Consider the following 20,691-nt stretch of genomic DNA (forward strand, 5'->3'; position numbering starts at 1 on the left):
TGTGTCTGTGACCCCCTCAATCCCCTACACCCCTCCCTGTGTCTGTGACCCCCCTCAATCCCCTACACCCCTCCCTGTATCTGTGACCCCCTCAATCCCCTACATCCCTCCCTGTGTCTGTGACCCCCCTCAATCCCCTACACCCCTAATGTGTCTGTGACACCCCTCAATCCCCTACACCCCTCCCTGTGTCTGTGACCCCCTCAATCCCCTACACCCCTCCGTGTCTGACCCCCCTCAATCCCCTACACCCCTTCCTGTGTCTGTGACCCCCTCAATCCCCTACACCCCTCCCTGTGTCTGTGACCCCCCTCAATCCCCTACACCCCTCCCTGTATCTGTGACCCCCTCAATCCCCTACACCCCTCCCTGTGTCTGTGACCCCCCCTCAATCCCCTACACCCCTCCCTGTGACTGTGACACCCCTCAATCCCCTACACCCCTCCCTGTGTCTGTGACCCCCTCAATCCCCTACACCCCTCCGTGTCTGACCCCCCTCAATCCCCTACACCCCTTCCTGTGTCTGTGACCCCCCTCAATCCCCTACACCCCACCCTGTGTCTGTGACCCCCTCAATCCCCTACACCACTCCCTGTGACCCGACCTGACACCTACACCCCTTCCTGTGTCTGTGACCCCCTCAATCCCCTACACCCCTCCCTGTGACCCGACCTGACACCTACACCCCACCCTGTGTCTGTGACCACCTCAATCCCCTACACCCCACCCTGTGACTGTGACCCCCTCAATCCCCTACACCCCTCCCTGTGTCTGTGACCCCCTCAATCCCCTACACCCCTCCCTGTATCTGTGACCCCCTCAATCCCCTACACCCCACCCTGTGTCTGTGACCCCCTCAATCCCCTACACCCCTCCCTGTGACCCTACCTGACACCTACACCCCACCCTGTGTCTGTGACCCCCTCAATCCCCTACACCCCACCCTGTGACTGTGACCCCCTCAATCCCCTACACCCCTCCCTGTGTCTGTGACCCCCTCAATCCCCTACACCCCTTCCTGTGTCTGTGACCCCCTCAATCCCCTACACCCCTCCCTGTGTCTGTGACACCCCTCAATCCCGTACACCCCTCCCTGTCTGTGACCCCCTCAATCCCCTACACCCCTCCCTGTGTCTGTGACCCCCTCAATCCCCTACACCCCACCCTGTGTCTGTGACCCCCTCAATCCCCTACACCCCTCCCTGTGACTGTAACCCCCTCAATCCCCTACACCCCTCCCTGTGTCTGTGACCCCCTCAATCCCCTACACCCCTCCGTGTCTGACCCCCCTCAATCCCCTACACCCCTTCCTGTGTCTGTGACCCCCCTCAATCCCTTCACCCCTCCCTGTGTCTGTGACCCCCTCAATCCCCTACACCCCTCCCTGTGACCCTACCTGACACCTACACCCCACCCTGTGTCTACCCCCTCAATCCCCTACACCCCTCCCTGTGTCTGTGACCCCCTCAATCCCCTACACCCCTCCCTGTGTCTGTGACCCCCTCAATCCCCTACACCCCTCCCTGTGTCTGTGACCCCCTCAATCCCCTACACCCCTCCCTGTGACCCTACCTGACACCTACACCCCACCCTGTGTCTGTGACCCCCTCAATCCCCTACACCACTCCCTGTGTCTGTGACACCCCTCAATCCCCTACACGCCTCCCTGTGTCTGTGACCCCCTCAAACCCCTACACCTCTCCCTGTGTCTGTGACCCCCTCAATCCCCTACACCCCTCCCTGTGACCCTACCTGACACCTACACCCCACCCTGTGTCTGTGACCCCCTCAATCCCCTACACCACTCCCTGACCCGACCTGACACCTACACCCCACCCTGTGTCTGTGACCCCCTCAATCCCCTACACCCCTCCCTGTGTCTGTGACCCCCTCAATCCCCTACACCCCTTCCTGTGTCTGTGACCCCCTCAATCCCCTACACCCCTCCCTGTGTCTGTGACCCCCTCATCCCCTACACCCCTCCCTGTGTCTGTGACCCCCTCAATCCCCTACACCCGTTCCTGTGTCTGTGACCCCCTCAATCCCCTACACCCCTCCCTGTGTCTGTGACACCCCTCAATCCCCTACACCCCTCCCTGTGTCTGTGACCCCCTCAATCCCCTACACCCCTCCCTGTGTCTGTGACCCCCCTCAATCCCCTATACCCCTCCCTCTGTCTGTGACCCCCTCAATCCCCTACACCCCCCCTGTGTCTGTGACCCCCCTCAATCCCCTACACCCCTCCCTGTGTCTGTGACACCCCTCAATCCCCTACACCCCTCCCTGTGTCTGTGACCCCCTCAATCCCCTACACCCCTCCCTGTGACCCTACCTAACACCTACACCCCTCCCTGTGTCTGTGACCCCCTCAATCCCCTACACCCCTTCCTGTGTCTGTGACCACCTCAATCCACTACACCCCTCCCTGTGTCTGTGACACCCCTCAATCCCTTACACCCCTCCCTGTGTCTGTGACCCCCTCAATCCCCTACACCCCTCCCTGTGTCTGTGACCCCCCTCAATCCCCTACACCCCTCCCTGTATCTGTGACCCCCTCAATCCCCTACATCCCTCCCTGTGTCTGTGACCCCCCTCAATCCCCTACACCCCTAATGTGTCTGTGACACCCCTCAATCCACTACACCCCTCCCTGTGTCTGTGACCCCCTCAATCCCCTACACCCCTCCGTGTCTGACCCCCCTCAATCCCCTACACCCCTTCCTGTGTCTGTGACCCCCTCAATCCCCTACACCCCTCCCTGTGTCTGTGACCCCCCTCAATCCCCTACACCCCTCCCTGTATCTGTGACCCCCTCAATCCCCTACACCCCTCCCTGTGTCTGTGACCCCCCCTCAATCCCCTACACCCCTCCCTGTGTCTGTGACACCCCTCAATCCCCTACACCCCTCCCTGTGTCTGTGACCCCCTCAATCCCCTACACCCCTCCGTGTCTGACCCCCCTCAATCCCCTACACCCCTTCCTGTGTCTGTGACCCCCCTCAATCCCCTACACCCCACCCTGTGTCTGTGACCCCCTCAATCCCCTACACCACTCCCTGTGACCCGACCTGACACCTACACCCCTTCCTGTGTCTGTGACCCCCTCAATCCCCTACACCCCTCCCTGTGACCCGACCTGACACCTACACCCCACCCTGTGTCTGTGACCACCTCAATCCCCTACACCCCACCCTGTGACTGTGACCCCCTCAATCCCCTACACCCCTCCCTGTGTCTGTGACCCCCTCAATCCCCTACACCCCTCCCTGTATCTGTGAACCCCTCAATCCCCTACACCCCACCCTGTGTCTGTGACCCCCTCAATCCCCTACACCCCTCCCTGTGACCCTACCTGACACCTACACCCCACCCTGTGTCTGTGACCCCCTCAATCCCCTACACCCCACCCTGTGACTGTGACCCCCTCAATCCCCTACACCCCTTCCTGTGTCTGTGACCCCCTCAATCCCCTACACCCCTCCCTGTGTCTGTGACACCCCTCAATCCCGTACACCCCTCCCTGTCTGTGACCCCCTCAATCCCCTACACCCCTCCCTGTGTCTGTGACCCCCTCAATCCCCTACACCCCACCCTGTGTCTGTGACCCCCTCAATCCCCTACACCCCTCCCTGTGACTGTAACCCCCTCAATCCCCTACACCCCTCCCTGTGTCTGTGACCCCCTCAATCCCCTACACCCCTCCGTGTCTGACCCCCCTCAATCCCCTACACCCCTTCCTGTGTCTGTGACCCCCCTCAATCCCTTCACCCCTCCCTGTGTCTGTGACCCCCTCAATCCCCTACACCCCTTCCTGTGTCTGTGACCCCCTCAATCCCCTACACCCCACCCTGTGTCTGTGACCCCCTCAATCCCCTACACCCCTTCCTGTGTCTGTGACCACCTCAATCCCCTACACCCCTCCCTGTGTCTGTGACACCCCTCAATCCCATACACCCCTCCCTGTGTCTGTGACCCCCTCAATCCCCTACACCCCTCCCTGTGACCCTACCTAACACCTACACCCCTCCCTGTGTCTGTGACCCCCTCAATCCCCTACACCCCTTCCTGTGTCTGTGACCCCCTCAATCCCCTACACCCCTTCCTGTGTCTGTGACCACCTCTATCCCCTACACCCCTCCCTGTGTCTGTGACACCCCTCAATCCCATACACCCCTCCCTGTGTCTGTGACCCCCTCAATCCCCTACACCCCTCCCTGTGACCCTACCTAACACCTACACCCCTCCCTGTGTCTGTGACCCCCTCAATCCCCTACACCCCTTCCTGTGTCTGTGACCCCCTCAATCCCCTACACCCCACCCTGTGTCTGTGACCCCCTCAATCCCCTACACCCCTCCCTGTGACTGTAACCCCCTCAATCCCCTACACCCCTCCCTGTGTCTGTGACCCCATCAATCCCCTACACCCCTCCCTGTGTCTGTGACCCCCTCAGTCCCCTACACCCCTCCCTGTCTGTGACTTCCTCAATCCCCTACACCCCTCCCTGTGTCTGTGACCCCCTCAATCCCCTACACCCCTCCCTGTGACCCTACCTAACATCTACACCCCTCCCTGTGTCTGTGACCACCTCAATCCCCTACACCCCTTCCTGTGTCTGTGACCACCTCAATCCCCTACACCCCTCCCTGTGTCTGTGACACCCCTCAATCCCATACACCCCTCCCTGTGTCTGTGACCCCCTCAATCCCCTACACCCCTCCCTGTGTCTGTGACCCCCCTCAATCCCCTACACCCCTCCCTGTATCTGTGACCCCCTCAATCCCCTACACCACTCCCTGTGTCTGTGACCCCCCTCAATCCCCTACACCCCTCCGTGTGTCTGTGACACCCCTCAATCCCCTACACCCCTCCGTCTGTGACCCCCTCAATCCCCTACACCCCTCCGTGTCTGACCCCCCTCAATCCCCTACACCCCTTCCTGTGTCTGTGACCCCCTCAATCCCCTACACCCCTCCCTGTGTCTGTGACCCCCCTCAATCCCCTACACCCCTCCCTGTATCTGTGACCCCCTCAATCCCCTACACCCCTCCCTGTGTCTGTGACCCCCCTCAATCCCCTACACCCCTCCATGTGTCTGTGACCCCCTCTATCCCCTACACCCCTCCGTGTCTGACCCCCCTCAATCCCCTACACCCCTTCCTGTGTCTGTGACCCCCCCTCAATCCCCTACACCCCACCCTGTGTCTGTGACCCCCTCAATCCCCTACACCACTCCCTGTGACCCGACCTGACACCTACACCCCTTCCTGTGTCTGTGACCCCCTCAATCCCCTACACCCCTCCCTGTGACCCGACCTGACACCTACACCCCACCCTGTGTCTGACCCCCCCAATCCCCTACACCCCTCCCTGTGACCCTACCTGACACCTACACCCCACCCTGTGTCTGTGACCCCCTCAATCCCCTACACCCCACCCTGTGACTGTGACCCCCTCAATCCCCTACACCCCTCCCTGTGTCTGTGACCCCCTCAATCCCCTACACCCCTCCCTGTCTGTGACCCCCTCAATCCCCTACACCCCTCCCTGTGTCTGTGACCCCCTCAATCCCCTACACCCCACCCTGTGTCTGTGACCCCCTCAATCCCCTACACCCCTCCCTGTGACTGTAACCCTCTCAAACCCCTACACCCCTCCCTGTGTCTGTGACCCCCTCAATCCCCTACACCCCTCCCTGTGTCTGTGACCCCCTCAATCCCCTACACCCCTCCCTGTGTCTGTGACCCCCTCAATCCCCTACACCACTCCCTGTGACCCGACCTGACACCTACACCCCTTCCTGTGTCTGTGACCCCCTCAATTCCCTACACCACTCCCTGTGACCCTACCTGACACCTACACCCCACCCTGTGTCTACCCCCTCAATCCCCTACACCCCACCCTGTGACCCTACCTGACACCTACACCCCACCCTGTGTCTGACCCCCTCAATCCCCTACACCCCACCCTGTGTCTGTGACCCCCTCAATCCCCTACACCCCTCCCTGTGTCTGTGACCCCCTCAATCCCCTACACCCCTTCCTGTGTCTGTGACCCCCTCAATCCCCTACACCCCTCCCTGTGACCCTACCTAACACCTACACCCCTCCCTGTGTCTGTGACCCCCTCGATCCCCTACACCCCTCCCTGTGTCTGTGACCCCCTCAATCCCCTACACCCCTTCCTGTGTCTGTGACCCCCTCAATCCCCTACACCCCTCCCTGTGACCCTACCTAACACCTACACCCCTCCCTGTGTCTGTGACCCCCTCAATCCCCTACACCCCTCCCTGTGACCCTACCTAACACCTACACCCCTCCCTGTGTCTGTGACCCCCTCAATCCCCTACACCCCTCCCTGTGTCTGTGACCCCCTCAATCCCCTACACCCCTTCCTGTGTCTGTGACCCCCTCAATCCCCTACACCCCTCCCTGTGTCTGTGACACCCCTCAATCCCCTACACCCCTCCCTGTCTGTGACCCCCTCAATCCCCTACACCCCTCCCTGTCTGTGACCCCCTCAATCCCCTACACCCCACCCTGTGTCTGTGACCCCCTCAATCCCCTACACCCCTCCCTGTGACTGTAACCCCCTCAATCCCCTACACCCCTCCCTGTGTCTGTGACCCCCTCATCCCCTACACCCCTCCCTGTGTCTGTGACCCCCTCAATCCCCTACACCCCTCCCTGTGTCTGTGACCCCCTCAATCCCCTACACCCCTCCCTGTGTCTGTGATCCCCTCAATCCCCTACACCCCTCCCTGTGTCTGTGACCCCCTCAATCCCCTACACCCCTCCCTGTGTCTATGACCCCCTCAATCCCCTACACCCCTCCCTGTGTCTGTGATCCCCTCAATCTCTGTAACTCAGTCAGCCCCCACGCTGCTTCCCATCTGTGTAACCCCCCCATCCCCGTCACCCTCCTGTCTCTGTAACCCCCTCCTTTCCCTGCACCCTCCTGCCTCTGTAACCTCTCCTTCCCCTGCACCCTCCTGTCTCTGTAACCCCCTCCTTTCCCTGCACCCTCCTGCCTCTGTAACCCCCTCCTTCCTCTGCACCCTCCTGTCTCTGTACCCCCCTCCTTCCCCTGCACCCTCCTGTCTGTAACCCCCTCCTTCCCCTGCACCCTCCTGTCTGTAACCCCCTCCTTCCCCTGCACCCTCCTGTCTGTAACCCCCTCCTTCCCCTGCACCCTCCTGTCTGTAACCCCCTCCTTTCCCTGCACCCTCCTGTCTGTAACCCCCTCCTTCCCCTGCACCCTCCTGTCTGTAACCCCCTCCTTCCCCTGCACCCTCCTGTCTGTAACCCCCTCCTTTCCCTGCACCCTCCTGTCTGTAACCCCCTCCTTCCCCTGCACCCTCCTGTCTGTAACCCCCTCCTTCCCCTGCACCCTCCTGTCTGTAACCCCCTCCTTTCCCTGCACCCTCCTGTCTGTAACCCCCTCCTTCCCCTGCACCCTCCTGTCTGTAACCCCCTCCTTCCCCTGCACCCTCCTGTCTGTAACCCCCTCCTTCCCCTGCACCCTCCTGTCTCTGTAACATTGAGGCTACAAAGCCCACAAGTTACAGACCCTCCTCCATTTCCCACCTATGGACCGATTGAAGGGTTCTTGATTGGTAAGGAGGCTGAGGGTTTACAGGGAGAATGGGGTTAAAAATGGACCAGCCACGATCATATGGCGGGGCAGACTCGTTGGGTTGAGGTGACAAGTGCACCTTGTCACTTGCAGGGTCAGTGGGGACCCCAGCACCCTGAGGTGCCTCACTCACTGCCGCTCTCTGTGCTTTTGTATTGCAGTTACGCGGAGCAGCTCGTCCTCTCCATGAAGGTGGCGGAGCTGCTGTCGACGGCCCTGCACCTCAGCAAGGGTCAGATCAAGGAAGGCAGACTGTACCCCTCGTCAAGCGTTAAACAGGGTTAGCTGATCTTTCTCTTGGGTCTGTATGCCAACCGATGATGCAGATCACACTAGTAGTCCGTGCTCGTTAATGCTGAGGCTTTATAAGGCACTGGGGAGGCCTCGCTTGGAGTATTGAGAGCAGTTTTGGGCCCCCTATGTAGGAAAGGATGTGCTGACGTTGGAGAGGGTTCAGAGGAGGTTTACGAAAATTATTCTGGGATTGAAAGGTTTATCATAAGAACATTTGATAGTTCTGGGTTTGTACTCACTGGAATTCAGAAAAATGAATTGTGGGATCTCATTGAAACCTATCAAATGTTGAAAGGCCTTGACAGAGTGGATGCAGAAAGGAGGGTCTAGGGCCAGAGGACATGGACTCAGAATACATGGACATTTGGAACGAGGATGAGGAGAAATTTCTTTAGCCAGTGGGTGGCAAATCTATGGAATTCGTTGCCACAAGTCATTGGGTATAGTTAAGACTTCTTGAAAAGACTTCCTGAAAGGTTACAGGGAGAAGCAGGAGATTGGGGCTGAGCAGGAAATGCATCAGCCATGATGGAATGGCAGAGCAGACCTCGATGGGCTGAATGGCCTGACTCTGCTCCAATGTGTTTTGGTCTTAATTCAGACACTGTCAGAATGTCACTGGTGTAGAGAATGTGTTGCTTTGTGGCAGCAGTGCATTGCAATATGTAACAATTTTTAAGCTATAAATTACAATAAGAAATATATATTTTAAAAATTAAATAAGTAGTGCAAAAGAGAGCAAAAAATGAAGAAAGAGTAGAGAGGTCGTGTTCGTGGATTCAACATCCATTCAGAAATTGATGACCGAGGGGAAGAAACTGTTCCTGAATCATTGAGTGTGTCTTCAGACTCCTTCCTGATGGTAGCAACGAGAAGAGGGCGTGTCCTGGGTGATGAGATCCTTCATGATGGATGCCCCTTTTTGAGGCAGTAGGTTTTGAAGGTGTCCTTGGTGCTGGGTCGGCTGGTGCCCTCGATGGAGATGGCTGAGTTCCTCAGTCTCTCTCTCTCTCTCTCTCTCATGGGTGGTCACCTCATTATCTTTAATCTTCATGAGTCAGCCTCCGTCCCTTCATGTCCACTTGATCAAACTCTTGCTTTATTCAGAGTCTGTTCACTGCGCTGAATTTTATTCCAAATCAGCAGCTCCTGACCTTTGCTGTCAGCCACAGAACATTCCCCCAGGATTTTGTGAGAAAAGGAGCAGACCCTTCAATACTGCTCCATCATTCCATAAGATCTAGAACAAGATTTAGATCTTTTAGACCCTTCAATATTGTTCCATAATTCCTTAAGATCTAGGAAAAGATTTAGACTATTTAGACCTTTCAATTCTGAGAAGATTGTGACACGGATGTGGCAGGAAAACAAACCCAAGTGCAGGACTCCGACGCGGAGGCAGGATCAGGAGACGGAGTCTCCGTAGCGAGTGTAGAATCGGGACCAGGCTGAGTCAGGACCTGGGAGACTTGGTTTACGGAGAGATACGGGGTTGAAGACTTGGAGCAAGGTTCCTCTCTCGCTGAGAGTCAACCAACAATCTGGCAAGGGCTGACCGGAGCTGTCGGGGTCTTATCCTCTGGTGACTAATGGAAACCAGGTGCTGGTGATTGGGAGGAATTGGGAAAGATTGGGAATCAAGTGTGGGGATTAAGGACCAATTAGGGAGGAAAGGGAAAAGGGAGGAAATGACAGCCAGGACCATGACAGAGATTTAGACCATTTGGCCCATCGAGTCTGCTCCATCATTCTATAAGATATAGGAGATTTAGACATCGAGTCTGCTGCAACATTCAATCACAACTGATTTTTTTTCTCAACCCCATTCTCTCGTTTGCTCCACTTAACCCCTCACCAGTCTAGAAGCTGTCCACCTCTGCGTTAGATGCACCCATTGACTCGGCCTCCACTCGGTCTGTGGCAATGAATTCTGCAGATTCACTACCCTCGGGCTAAAGAAGTTCCTCCTCATCTCTACAATTAGAGGAGTGTCTAAGGCTGTGCCCTCAGATCTTGGACTTCCCCACCACAGGAAACATCCTCGCCATCTACATCTCTCCAGGCCTTTCAATATTCAATAGTTTTCAATGTGATCCCCCTAGCTGTCCTAAACTCCAGTGAGTACAGGCCCAGAGCCATCAAACACTTCTCATCCATTAACCCTTTCATGACACTGAGCTTCCTGGCTTGTGTGGTGCTCCAGTGTACGTTGTGCATCCTGACAAGCTGCGCTGGTAGCTCATTGCTTGTGCCTGTTCGTCAGCCTCGCTGCCATTCCGTCTCTCACTCATGAATCACCTTCATCACCCACCCAGGCTCACCAGTCAAGGCCCGGCCTGAACACGCCGGACACTTCTGTTGACCTTTTCACGCCGTTTTCCCAGAGTTGGAGCCTGGGAACGATGATCAAGGCGACCTGTCAACAGAAGTTGTGGTTTTTATGTTCTTCTGGTGATGAGAGGAAGGCCCACTCATACATTAAACATTTAAATCCAGAATACTTCAATCCCGTATTCCCCTGCTCTCTCCATCCCCCTTGTTCTCCTTTTTGTTTGGAGATCCCTTTTCTTAAATATGTTCACTTCTGGTTCTCCATCTTCTGGTACAGAAAGTTCCACAGATTCAGCACCCCTGAGTGAAGAAGCTTATTGTCTCCGTCCTCCATGTCTTCCTCTCATTGTAGAGTCTTCATAAACACAAGAGACGCTGGAAATCCAGAGCAGCACACACACAATGCTGGAGGAACTCAGCAGGTCAGGCCGTGTCTATGGACAGAGTAACACACACAAAATGCTGGAGGAACTCAGCAGGTCAGACAGTGTCTATGGACAGAGTAACACACACAAAATGCTGGAGGAACTCAGCAGGTCAGACAGTGTCTATGGTCAGAGTAACACACACAAAATGCTGGAGGAACTCAGCAGGTCAGACAGTGTCTATGGACAGAGTAACACACACAAAATGCTGGAGGAACTCAGCAGGTCAGGCAGTGTCTATGGACAGAGTAACACACACAAAATGCTGGAGGAACTCAGCAGGTCAGGCAGTGTCTATGGACAGAGTAACACACACAAAATGCTGGAGGAACTCAGCAGGTCAGACAGTGTCTATGGACAGAGTAACACACACAAAATGCTGGAGGAACTCAGCAGGTCAGGCCGTGTCTATGGTCAGAGTAACACACACAGTGCTGGAGGAACTCAGCAGGTCAGACAGTGTCTATGGACAGAGTAACACACACACAATGCTGGAGGAACTCAGCAGGTCAGGCCGTGTCTATGGACAGAGTAACACACACAATGCTGGAGGAACTCAGCAGGTCAGGCAGTGTCTATGGAGAGGAATAAACAGTCAAAGTTTTGGGCCGAGACCCTAGACGTTTCAGCCAACGAAGATCTCTACTTCCAGCCTGTCGAGCCCTATCGCCCGAGGGCACATCTGTGAAGTTTCCTCTCTTTCTTCTTAGTAGAACCAGCCTCCTCATCTGTTGTTCTGTAACCCTGAGACTCAGTCTAGTTAAAGAATCGGAATCAGGTCCAATATCCCCGGCATTTGACATGAAATTTGTTGTCTTCGGCAGCAGTACATTGCAATACATGATAATAGAGAGAAAAAGTAGTGAGGTGGTGTTCATGGATTCACTGTCCATTCAGAAATCTGATGCCAGAGGGGAAGAAACTGTTCCTGAATCGCTGAGTGTGTGTCTTCAGGCTCCTGTATCTCCTCCCTGATGGCAGAGGGGAAGAAGCTGTTCCTGAATCATTGAGTGTGTGTCTTCAGGCTCCTGTACCTCCTCCCTGATGGCAGAGGGGAAGAAACTGTTCCTGAATCGCTGAGTGTGTGTCTTCAGGCTCCTGTACCTCCTCCCTGATGGCAGAGGGGAAGAAGCTGTTCCTGAATCGCTGAGTGTGTGTCTTCAGGCTCCTGTCCCTCCTCCCTGATGGCAGAGGGGAAGAAGCTGTTCCTGAATCGCTGAGTGTGTGTCTTCAGGCTCCTGTATCTCCTCCCTGATGGCAGAGGGGAAGAAGCTGTTCCTGAATCGCTGAGTGTGTGTCTTCAGGCTCCTGTACCTCCTCCCTGATGGCAGAGGGGAAGAAGCTGTTCCTGAATCGCTGAGTGTGTGTCTTCAGGCTCCTGTATCTCCTTCCTGTTGGTAGCAATGAGATGAGGGCTTGACCTGGTTGGTTGGGTTCCTTAATGATGGACGCCGCCTTTTTGAGGCATCGCTCCTTGAAGGTATCCTGGATACCGTGGAGGCTCGAGCCCATGATGGTGCTGACTGAGTTTACAACTTTCTGCAGCTTATTTTGATCCTATATAGTAGCCCCGAGTGTCTTTGGTGACATATGAAATCTCCCCTAACTCCTAATGAAATATAGCTACTGTTGTGCCTTCCTTTGTAACTGCATCGATATGTTGGGACCAGGACAGATCCTCAGAGATCTTGACACCCAGGAACTTGAAGTTGCTCACTCTCTCTACTTCGGATCCCTCGATGAGCTCTGGTGTGTGTTCCCTCCTCTTGCCCTTTCTGAAAATAGAATGGCATTGCATTAGCTGAGTATTTCAGGGGTCAGACAATCGCGCTGTGTGGACAATCACAAGAGCCTGCAGGAGCTGGAGTCTGCTGCAACGTAACGGATGCTAAAGGAACTCAGTAGGTCAGGGAACAGGAATATGGGCATTTCCCTCCGTAGATGCTGCCTGACCCACTGAGCTTGTGTGCGAGATCCGAATCAGAATCAGGTTTAACATTGACGACAAATGTCGTGAAATTTGCTGTTTTGAGGTGGCGGCACATTGTACTCATCGTCATTATGTGCCGCGTCGATTTTTAAAGGTACTGACCAGAAGTGGTTTGCCTTGCCTTCTGGGCAGTGTCTTTACAAGACGGGTGACCCCAGCCATTATCAATACTCTTCAGAGATTGTCTGCCTGGTGTCGGCGGTCACATGACCAGGACTTGTGATCTGCACCGGCTGCTCAAACGACCGTCCACCACCTGCTCCCATGGGGTCACGTGACCCTGATCGGGGGCTGAACAGGTGCTACACCTTGCCCCAGGGTGGCCTGCAGGCTAGCAGAGGGAAGGAGCACTTACACATCTCCACCCTGCCACCCAACCCTAACCTCAACCTTAAAGGTACATACGCGTTACATATCCAATCCTGAAACTCATCTTCTTGTGGGCATTCTTGGTAAATACAAAGAAACTGAAAATAAAATAACGATAAATATTGAGAACAAGAGATGAGGAGTCCTTGAAGGTGAGTCTCGTGTGGGAACAGCTGAGTGATGGATGGGTGAAGTTGAGTGAAGATTTTATTTATTTATAGAGATACAGGCCCTTTCAGCCCATCGAGCTGCCCCCGGTTTAACCCCAGCCTAATCACAGGACAATTTCCAGTGACCAATTAACCTACCAACTGGGACATCTTTGGACGGTGAAACTCTGAAACCAGAGCACCCGGAGGAAATCCGCACGGTCACAGGGAAAAAGTACAAATTTCTTACAGGCAATGGCAAGAATTGAACCTGGGTCGCCTGTGTTGTAAAATGTTCTGCTGACCACTGTGCTACTGTGCCGCCCCACTGGTTCAGGAGCCTGATGGTTGAGGGGTAATAACGGTTCCTGAACCTGGTGGTGTGGGTCCTGCAGCTCCTGTACCTCCTTCCTGATGGCTGAGGGGTAATAACTGTTCCTGAACGTGGTAGTGTGGGTCCTGAGGCTCCTGTACCTCCTTCCTGATGATTGAGGGGTAATAACTGTTCCTGAAACGGGTGGTGGGGGTCCTGAGGCTCCTGTACCTCCTTCCTGATGGTTGAGGGGTAATAACTGTTCCTGAACCAGGTGGTGGGGGTCCTGAGGCTCCTGTACCTCCTTCCTGACGGTTGAGGGGTAATAACTGTTCCTGAACCGGGTGGTGCGGGTCCTGAGGCTCCTGTACCTCCTTCCTGATGGTTGAGGGGTAATAACTGTTCTTGAACCGGGTGGGGTGAGTCCTGAGGCTCCTGTACCTCCTTCCTGATGGTGAGGGGTAATAACTGTTCCTGAACCGGGTGGTGGGGGTCCTGAGGCTCCTGTACCTCCTTCCTGATGGTTGAGGGGTAATAACTGTTCCTGAACCTGGTGGTGTGGGTCCTGCAGCTCCTGTACCTCCTTCCTGATGGCTGAGGGGTAATAACTGTTCCTGAACGTGGTAGTGTGGGTCCTGAGGCTCCTGTACCTCCTTCCTGATGATTGAGGGGTAATAACTGTTCCTGAAACGGGTGGTGGGGGTCCTGAGGCTCCTGTACCTCCTTCCAGATGGTTGAGGGGTAATAACTGTTCCTGAACCGGGTGGTGGGGGTCCTGAGGCTCCTGTACCTCCTTCCTGACGGTTGAGGGGTAATAACTGTTCCTGAACCGGGTGGTGCGGGTCCTGAGACTCCTGTACCTCCTTCCTGATGGTGAGGGGTAATAACTGTTCCTGAACCGGGTGGTGGGGGTCCTGAGGCTCCTGTACCTCCTTCCTGATGGTTGAGGGGTAATAACTGTTCCTGAACCAGGTGGTGTGGGTCCTGAGGCTTCTGTACCTCCTTCCTGATGGCTGAGGGGTAATAACTGTTCCTGACCGTGGTAGTGTGGGTCCTGAGGCTCCTGTACCTCCTTCCTGATGGTTGAGGGGTAATAACTGTTCCTGAACTGGGTGGTGGGGGTCCTGAGGCTCCTGTACCTCCTTCCTGATGGTTGAGGGGTAATAACTGTTCCTGAACCGGGTGGTGCGGGTCCTGAGGCTCCTGTACCTCCTTCCTGATGGTTGAGGGGTAATAACTGTTCCTGAACTGGGTGGTGTGGGTCCTGAGGCTCCTGTACCTCCTTCCTGATGGTTGAGGGGTAATAACTGTTCCTGAACCATTTGGTGTGGGTCCTGAGGCTCCTGTACCTCCTTCCTGATGGTTGAGGGGTAATAACTGTTCCTGAACCTGGTGGTGGGGTCCTGAGGCTCCTGTACCTCCTTCCTGATGGTTGAGGGGTAATTGTTCCTGAACCGGGTGGTGCGGGTCCTGAGGCTCCTATACCTCCTTCCTGATGGTTATGGGGTAATAACTGTTCCTGAACCTGGTGGTGGGGTCCTGAGGCTCCAGTACCTCCTTCCTGATGATTGAGGGGTAATAACTGTTCCTCAAACCAGGTGGTGCGGGTCCTGAGGCTCCAGTACCTCCTTCCTGATGGTTGAGGGGTAATTGTTCCTGAACCTGGTGGTGTGGGTCCTGAGGCTCCTGTACCTCCTTCCTGATGATTGAGGGGTAATAACTGTTCCTCAAACCGGGTGGTGGGGTCCTGAGGCTCCAGTACCTCCTTCCTGATGGCAGCAGTGAGGACAAGGGTAAAACTCTGAAAGAATTCAGAATGAAGTGTTACAGTTACAGAGAAAGTGCAGTGCAGACAGTCAATAAGGAACAAGATAACAATGAGGTAGACGGTCAGGTCAACAATCTATCTTATCATACGAGAGGTCTTTGTGAGTTTGATAACAGTGGGATAGAAGCTGTCCTTGAGCCTGGTGGTACTTGTTTTTAGGATTTTGCATCTTCTGCCCTATGGGAGAGGCGAGAAGAGAGAACACCCATGTTTGGTACAGTTTTGATTACGCTGACTGCTTTACAGAGGCAGTAGGAAGGCTGGGCCCCGCGATGGCGTGTCACCTTTCCTTCGCATCAGTGCTACAAATGCCACACGGTCACTTTGAACAGACGCTGGGTTCGTTTTCTTCGGCCAGCCTCCTTCACTGGCTGAAAACAGACGTCAGTCTTTCATGGTGGCGCAGTGGCCAGCAAGGTGCCATCACAGCTCGGGGAGTCCCGGAGTTCCGAGTTCAATTTCAGCACCGTTCCGTGAGGCGTCTCTGTATGTCCTCGCTGTGGAGTGCTCCGGTTTCCTCCCACAGTCCACAGACGTACTGGTTGGTGGGTTAATTGGTCATTACATATTGTCCTGTGATTAGGTTTAGGTCAGATTGGGTTTGTCAAAGGTTCGGCTTGGCTCGATGGCCAGAAGGGCCTACTCCACATTGTGTCACCTTTTAGATAGAAGCAAGAGACTATTTGGCTGGAAGTGTGAAGTTGGCGGGAAGTTGTCCCGAAACATTGCATGCTGGTGAAGTGTTTCCACACTGGCAGTGTTAGAGAGCTGGGGAACTGGCTGATAAAAGATTTCTTATTTCATTCTGAAGTGACTCTTTGAGCTGAAGGTCTAATAGCGAGCTGTGTTCCCCCTCCCCAGTGGTGAAGAAGCTGAATGAACACTACAAATCCTGCGTCTCGCTCTGCCGCTCCCTGACCGCCAGACTCCAGCGGTTCTTCCTCGACAAGCAACAGCTCATGGACAGAATTAACAGCATCGCCGCGGAGAAACTCATATACAGCCACACCGTGCAGTTGGTAAAGATTTGCTATACTTACTTGTCACACGTATATCAAAACATACAGCGAAATGCCCCATTTGTGTCAACGACCAGCACCGTCCAAGGCCAGGGGCCTCGATGTTGCCATGCTTCCAGCACCAACATAACATGCTGACAATTTACTAACCCTGATCCCACATGTCTTTGGAATGTGGGAGGAATCCCAGGAGTGGGGAGACTGGGGAATGTACAGATTACTCACAGACAGCAGTAGGACCCAAACCCTGATCAGTGATTGCTGGTGCTGGTTTAATATGTCAAAGTTTAACTTGTCTGAGTTAAATTCCATTTGCCATTCTCCAGCCCAAGTCAGTTTAGATCCCCTTGGAACTGAAGATAACTCTCTTTGACTGTCCATTACTCCATAATTTCGGAGTCGTCGGTAATCTTACTACCGGTGTAAAAGCATTGTGACCTGAAGTGTTAATGTACACGACAAGCACGAGTGAACCCAGCACACCACTGATCGCTGGCGTTCTGTCTGAATAGTAACCATTCACTCCCGCCCTCTGTCTCTGACCCCCAGACCAGTTCTGTATGCAATTGGCTGGCTGACCTTGGATCCCCACAACGTCACATTCCAGTCTACACTAACACATGAGACCTTGTCAAAAGCCTTTTGCTAAAGTCCATGTAGACAGTATCTCCTGCCTTGCCTGCCCTTGTCAATCCTCTTGGTCATCTCTTCAAAGACCATAATCAAATTTAAAGTTCAAATCTAAGTTTATTGTCATTCAACCAACGGCCAAACGAAGCTTCGTTTCTCTGGGGCCAAGGTGCAAAACACACTACCGACAGCGCACAGCACAAGGCACATATAGCATATATAACTACAAAAGGAGAAACACATACTGTCACAACTAAATAACGTGGACCAGGTTCCTGAGTACCATGGCCTGTAGCCCGATGGTGCATGGAATGTTGTCAGCAAGGACGAAAGCTCAGCAGTCCAGCCATCACACACTAGAGCAGCCGCAGATGAACACAATCCAGCTTGTCGTCCACCGAGTGGACACTAGAGGGCAGCACCAATGGGAGGCCAGTCCCAACCCAGCAGGGACTCCAGCATGACAGTCGTGTGGTAAATTTGTCAGGTAGATTTACCACACACAAAGGCATGCTTCCTATCTCTAGTCAGGCCTTGCCTGTCCAAGTGCAGATAGTCCCCTCAGAAAGCCTTCCAACAACTTTCCCACCACCGACGTTAGGCTCAGCAGCCTGTAGTTGCCCGGCTTGTCCTGCAACCCTTGAATGAAGGCACAACGTGAGCCACCCTCTGGTCTTCTCGGTCCTCATCTTCGGCTGAGGAAGATACAAATATTTCCACAGGGCCCCTGCAATGTCTTCCCTGACTTCCCACAAGTCCTGTGATAGACTTGGTCAGCCCCTGAGCTTATCCATCTCACTGTGATTTAGGACAGACAGCACCTAGTCCTGGTACAGATTAGCTTCATTTATTATGTGCTTTGAGATATCGAAATGTACAGTGAAATACGTCAACGGCCAGTATAGTCCAAGGATGTGCTGGGGGCAGTCCACAAGTGTGGCCATGCATCTGGTGCCAACATAGCTTCCTCACAGCTTACTAACCCTGACTGGTACATCTTTGGACAGTGGGAGGGAACCGGAGCACCCGGAGGAAACCCACGCGGCCACAGGGAGAACGTACAAACTCCTTACAGGCAGCGGTGTGAGTCGAACCCAGGTCACTGGCGCTGAAAAACATTCCGCTATGGTAGCAGCTATTAAACGGAATCGAGAGGTTCCTCACAAACCAACAGGGATCGCTAGCCCAAGTAGAGGGGAGGGGTGCAGGGCGAATCAAGAAGGCAGAAAGATCTGGAAGGAGGCTCGGGGCGGGGAGGAACCGGGTCGTCTGCTGAATTCTCTGAAAGGATTAAAATCACAGACCAATACATTACAGAAACAGGCCCTTTGAAGATTATTTTTCCTAGTCCTGTCTACCCCGCCAGGACCATAGCCCTCCATACTCCTACCGTCCATGTACTTATCCAAACTTCTCTTAAACGTTGAAATTGAGCTCACAGACACCACAAGGTACACTGCAGGTGCTGGGGTACAACACGCTGGGGGAACTCAGCAGGCCGGGCAGCATCTGTGGAAACATTGACAGCTCGTTTCCACGGATGCTGCCCGACCTGCTGAGACACCACTTGCACTGGCAGCTCGTTCCACACTCACCACCCTCTGAGTGAAGAAGTTTCCCCTCATGTTCCCCTTAAACATTTCACCTTTATCCCTTAACCCATGACCTGGTTGTAGTCCTACCCAAGCTCAGTGGAAAACGCGTACTGGCATTTACCCTATCTGTGCTACTCATGATTTTGTACACAGGATCAAACCTCCCCTCATTCTCCCACACTCCAGTGACTAGTCTGAACTCTGAACTCCAAGGCCCCGAGCTGTAATAGCATCATGCTAACTGCTACGCTACCATGGCAAAATGCCGAATTAAGCCATTAGGCCCATCAAGTCTGGTCCAGCACTCCATCTTGGCTGATTTATTATCCCTCTCAACCCCTCCCGGAAACCTTTGACACCTTGGTTAATCAAGAATCTATCAACCTCTGCCTTATATATACCCAATGACTTGGCCTCCACAGCCACCTGTGGCAATAAATTCCACGGATTCACCTCCCTCTGGCTAAAGAAATTCCTCCTGACCTCAATTCTAAATGGACGTCCCTCTATTCTGAGGCTGTGCCCTCTGGCCCTAGACTCACTCCATTATAGGTTAAAAAAACAGGACCTTATTGTCTTTGCTCAAGATGAGATTGCAGAGTTACTGCAGTCCGTGCAAAACAGATAGTTACAATGCGCGCAGTGCAGTTTAATATTTTTCAAATTCCCATATTTATATGCAGTATGTGACTTTGATAGTCCATAACACTCAAAGGTCATTGGCAAGCTGGGGTGTAGCATTATTCAGCTGCACAATAACCCCTGGGAAGAAGCTGTCTTTCAGTCTTACTGTCCTGGCTAAGATGTTTCAGTGTGTCCTACCAGATGGCAGGGGATTGAACAGACTGTGTCTGAGATGGGATGGGTCTTTAATGAGATTACGAGCGCACCATAGGCTTCGAGAGTTGTAGATTGTCGTCAGGTCCCAGTGATGTGCTGAGCCGTATTAATCACCCATTGGAATTCTTTATGATCTGCCTTGCTACAGCTAGAGTACCACACTCATTCCACACGTCGATAAATCCTCCCCACATCCAGTCTGTCCAGGTCTTTCAATATCCGACAGGTCTCAGTGAGAACCCTCTCCCCCGTCATTCTTCCAAACTTGAGAGAGTACGGGCCCAGCGCCATCGAATGCTCCTCGCAGCGTGAAAACTTCCATTCCGGGATCATTCTCATAATCATCTCTTCTGAATACCAGAAAGCATAGTTTAAAGGTGAGAGGTTAAAGTTTATGCGTAGGGTGTGTTTTTTTACACAGAGAGCAGTGGGTGTCAGAATGTGCTGCCAGGGGTGTTGGAGGAGGCAGATACTGTGGAGATAGGCACATGGGTTTGCATAATGTGCATATTCATAAGAATGTGAATGTAATTTGGGTGAAAGCAGGAGAGGGGAGGGGTGAAGTAAAGAGCTGGGAAGCTGATTGGTGAACGAGATTCAGGGCTGGAGACGGGGAATCTGATCGGAGAGGGCAGAAGGCCTTGGAAGAGAGGGAAGGGGGAGGAGGAGCAGAGGAAGGCGATGGGCAGATAAGGAGATGAGGTGAGAGGGGGAAATGGGAATTGGGAATAGTGAATGGGGGTGGGGGGGTTAATTACCAGAAGTTTGAGAAATTGATGTTCATGCCATCAGGTTGGAGGTTACCCAGACGGAATATGAGATGTTGTTTGTGATCTCGTCATGGCAGTAGAAGAGGCCAGTGACTGATGCGTCTGGATAGGAATGGGAGGTAGAATTAAAATGAGTGGCCACTGGGAGATCCCGCTCAGTGAGGTGGTCTCCCAGTCTTTGCCAGGACTCACCAATATACAGGACTGAGAGAGGAAATTGGCGAGAGACACTTTGGGCTGTTAATTTTGTTCATTTTTGGAGAAGAAAGTGAGGTAGAGGGGTCCAGGCAGATGCAGGTAACTTACTGGATTCCATCACCCGGAACAGCAGAGCCAAGCGATCAGAATGTGTCGAGCTGCATTTGTGACGAGCAGTTTGTGTGTGACTAATCTGTTTCATTAATTTGAAGAGGTTCTTAGCGTGGTGGCTGCAATTGTTATCTGGAGACTGGCAGAAGGCAGCCAGGAAGATTTTTCAGGAGGTTATTATGTTAACAAAAGTGAA

The 20,691-nt window shown here is 53.7% G+C and overlaps 2 protein-coding genes across 5 annotated transcripts in view; one reads left to right on the plus strand and one right to left on the minus strand.

Annotated features, from left to right (window-relative positions):
- Positions 1-20,691, plus strand: part of ulk1b (unc-51 like autophagy activating kinase 1) — a 148,455-nt gene that overhangs the window by 118,051 nt on the left and 9,713 nt on the right. For all 4 annotated transcript variants that reach the window (XM_059994596.1, XM_059994598.1, XM_059994595.1 and 1 more), the window contains 2 exons: positions 7,795-7,913; positions 16,194-16,351. In XM_059994596.1, the coding sequence (XP_059850579.1) occupies positions 7,795-7,913; positions 16,194-16,351 (277 nt within the window). The remainder of the gene's footprint in view (positions 1-7,794; positions 7,914-16,193; positions 16,352-20,691) is intronic.
- On the minus strand, positions 10,881-16,184 carry LOC132407711 (trithorax group protein osa-like). The gene is made up of 2 exons (XM_059994599.1): positions 15,267-16,184; positions 10,881-15,058 (listed from the first exon to the last, which is right to left on the minus strand). The coding sequence occupies exon 2, from the start codon at positions 14,824-14,826 to the stop codon at positions 13,525-13,527; it is 1,302 nt and encodes a 433-aa protein (XP_059850582.1). The 5' UTR covers positions 14,827-15,058; positions 15,267-16,184; the 3' UTR covers positions 10,881-13,524.

The sequence above is a fragment of the Hypanus sabinus genome, chromosome 18 (genome assembly GCF_030144855.1).
Source record: "Hypanus sabinus isolate sHypSab1 chromosome 18, sHypSab1.hap1, whole genome shotgun sequence".
Lineage (NCBI taxonomy): Eukaryota > Metazoa > Chordata > Chondrichthyes > Myliobatiformes > Dasyatidae > Hypanus > Hypanus sabinus.

Bases quoted from the DNA above. Each gene is read 5' to 3' on its own strand.
- LOC132407711 (XM_059994599.1), bottom strand. From the start codon at position 14,826: ATGGTTCAGGAACAGTTATTACCCCTCAACCATCAGGAAGGAGGTACA.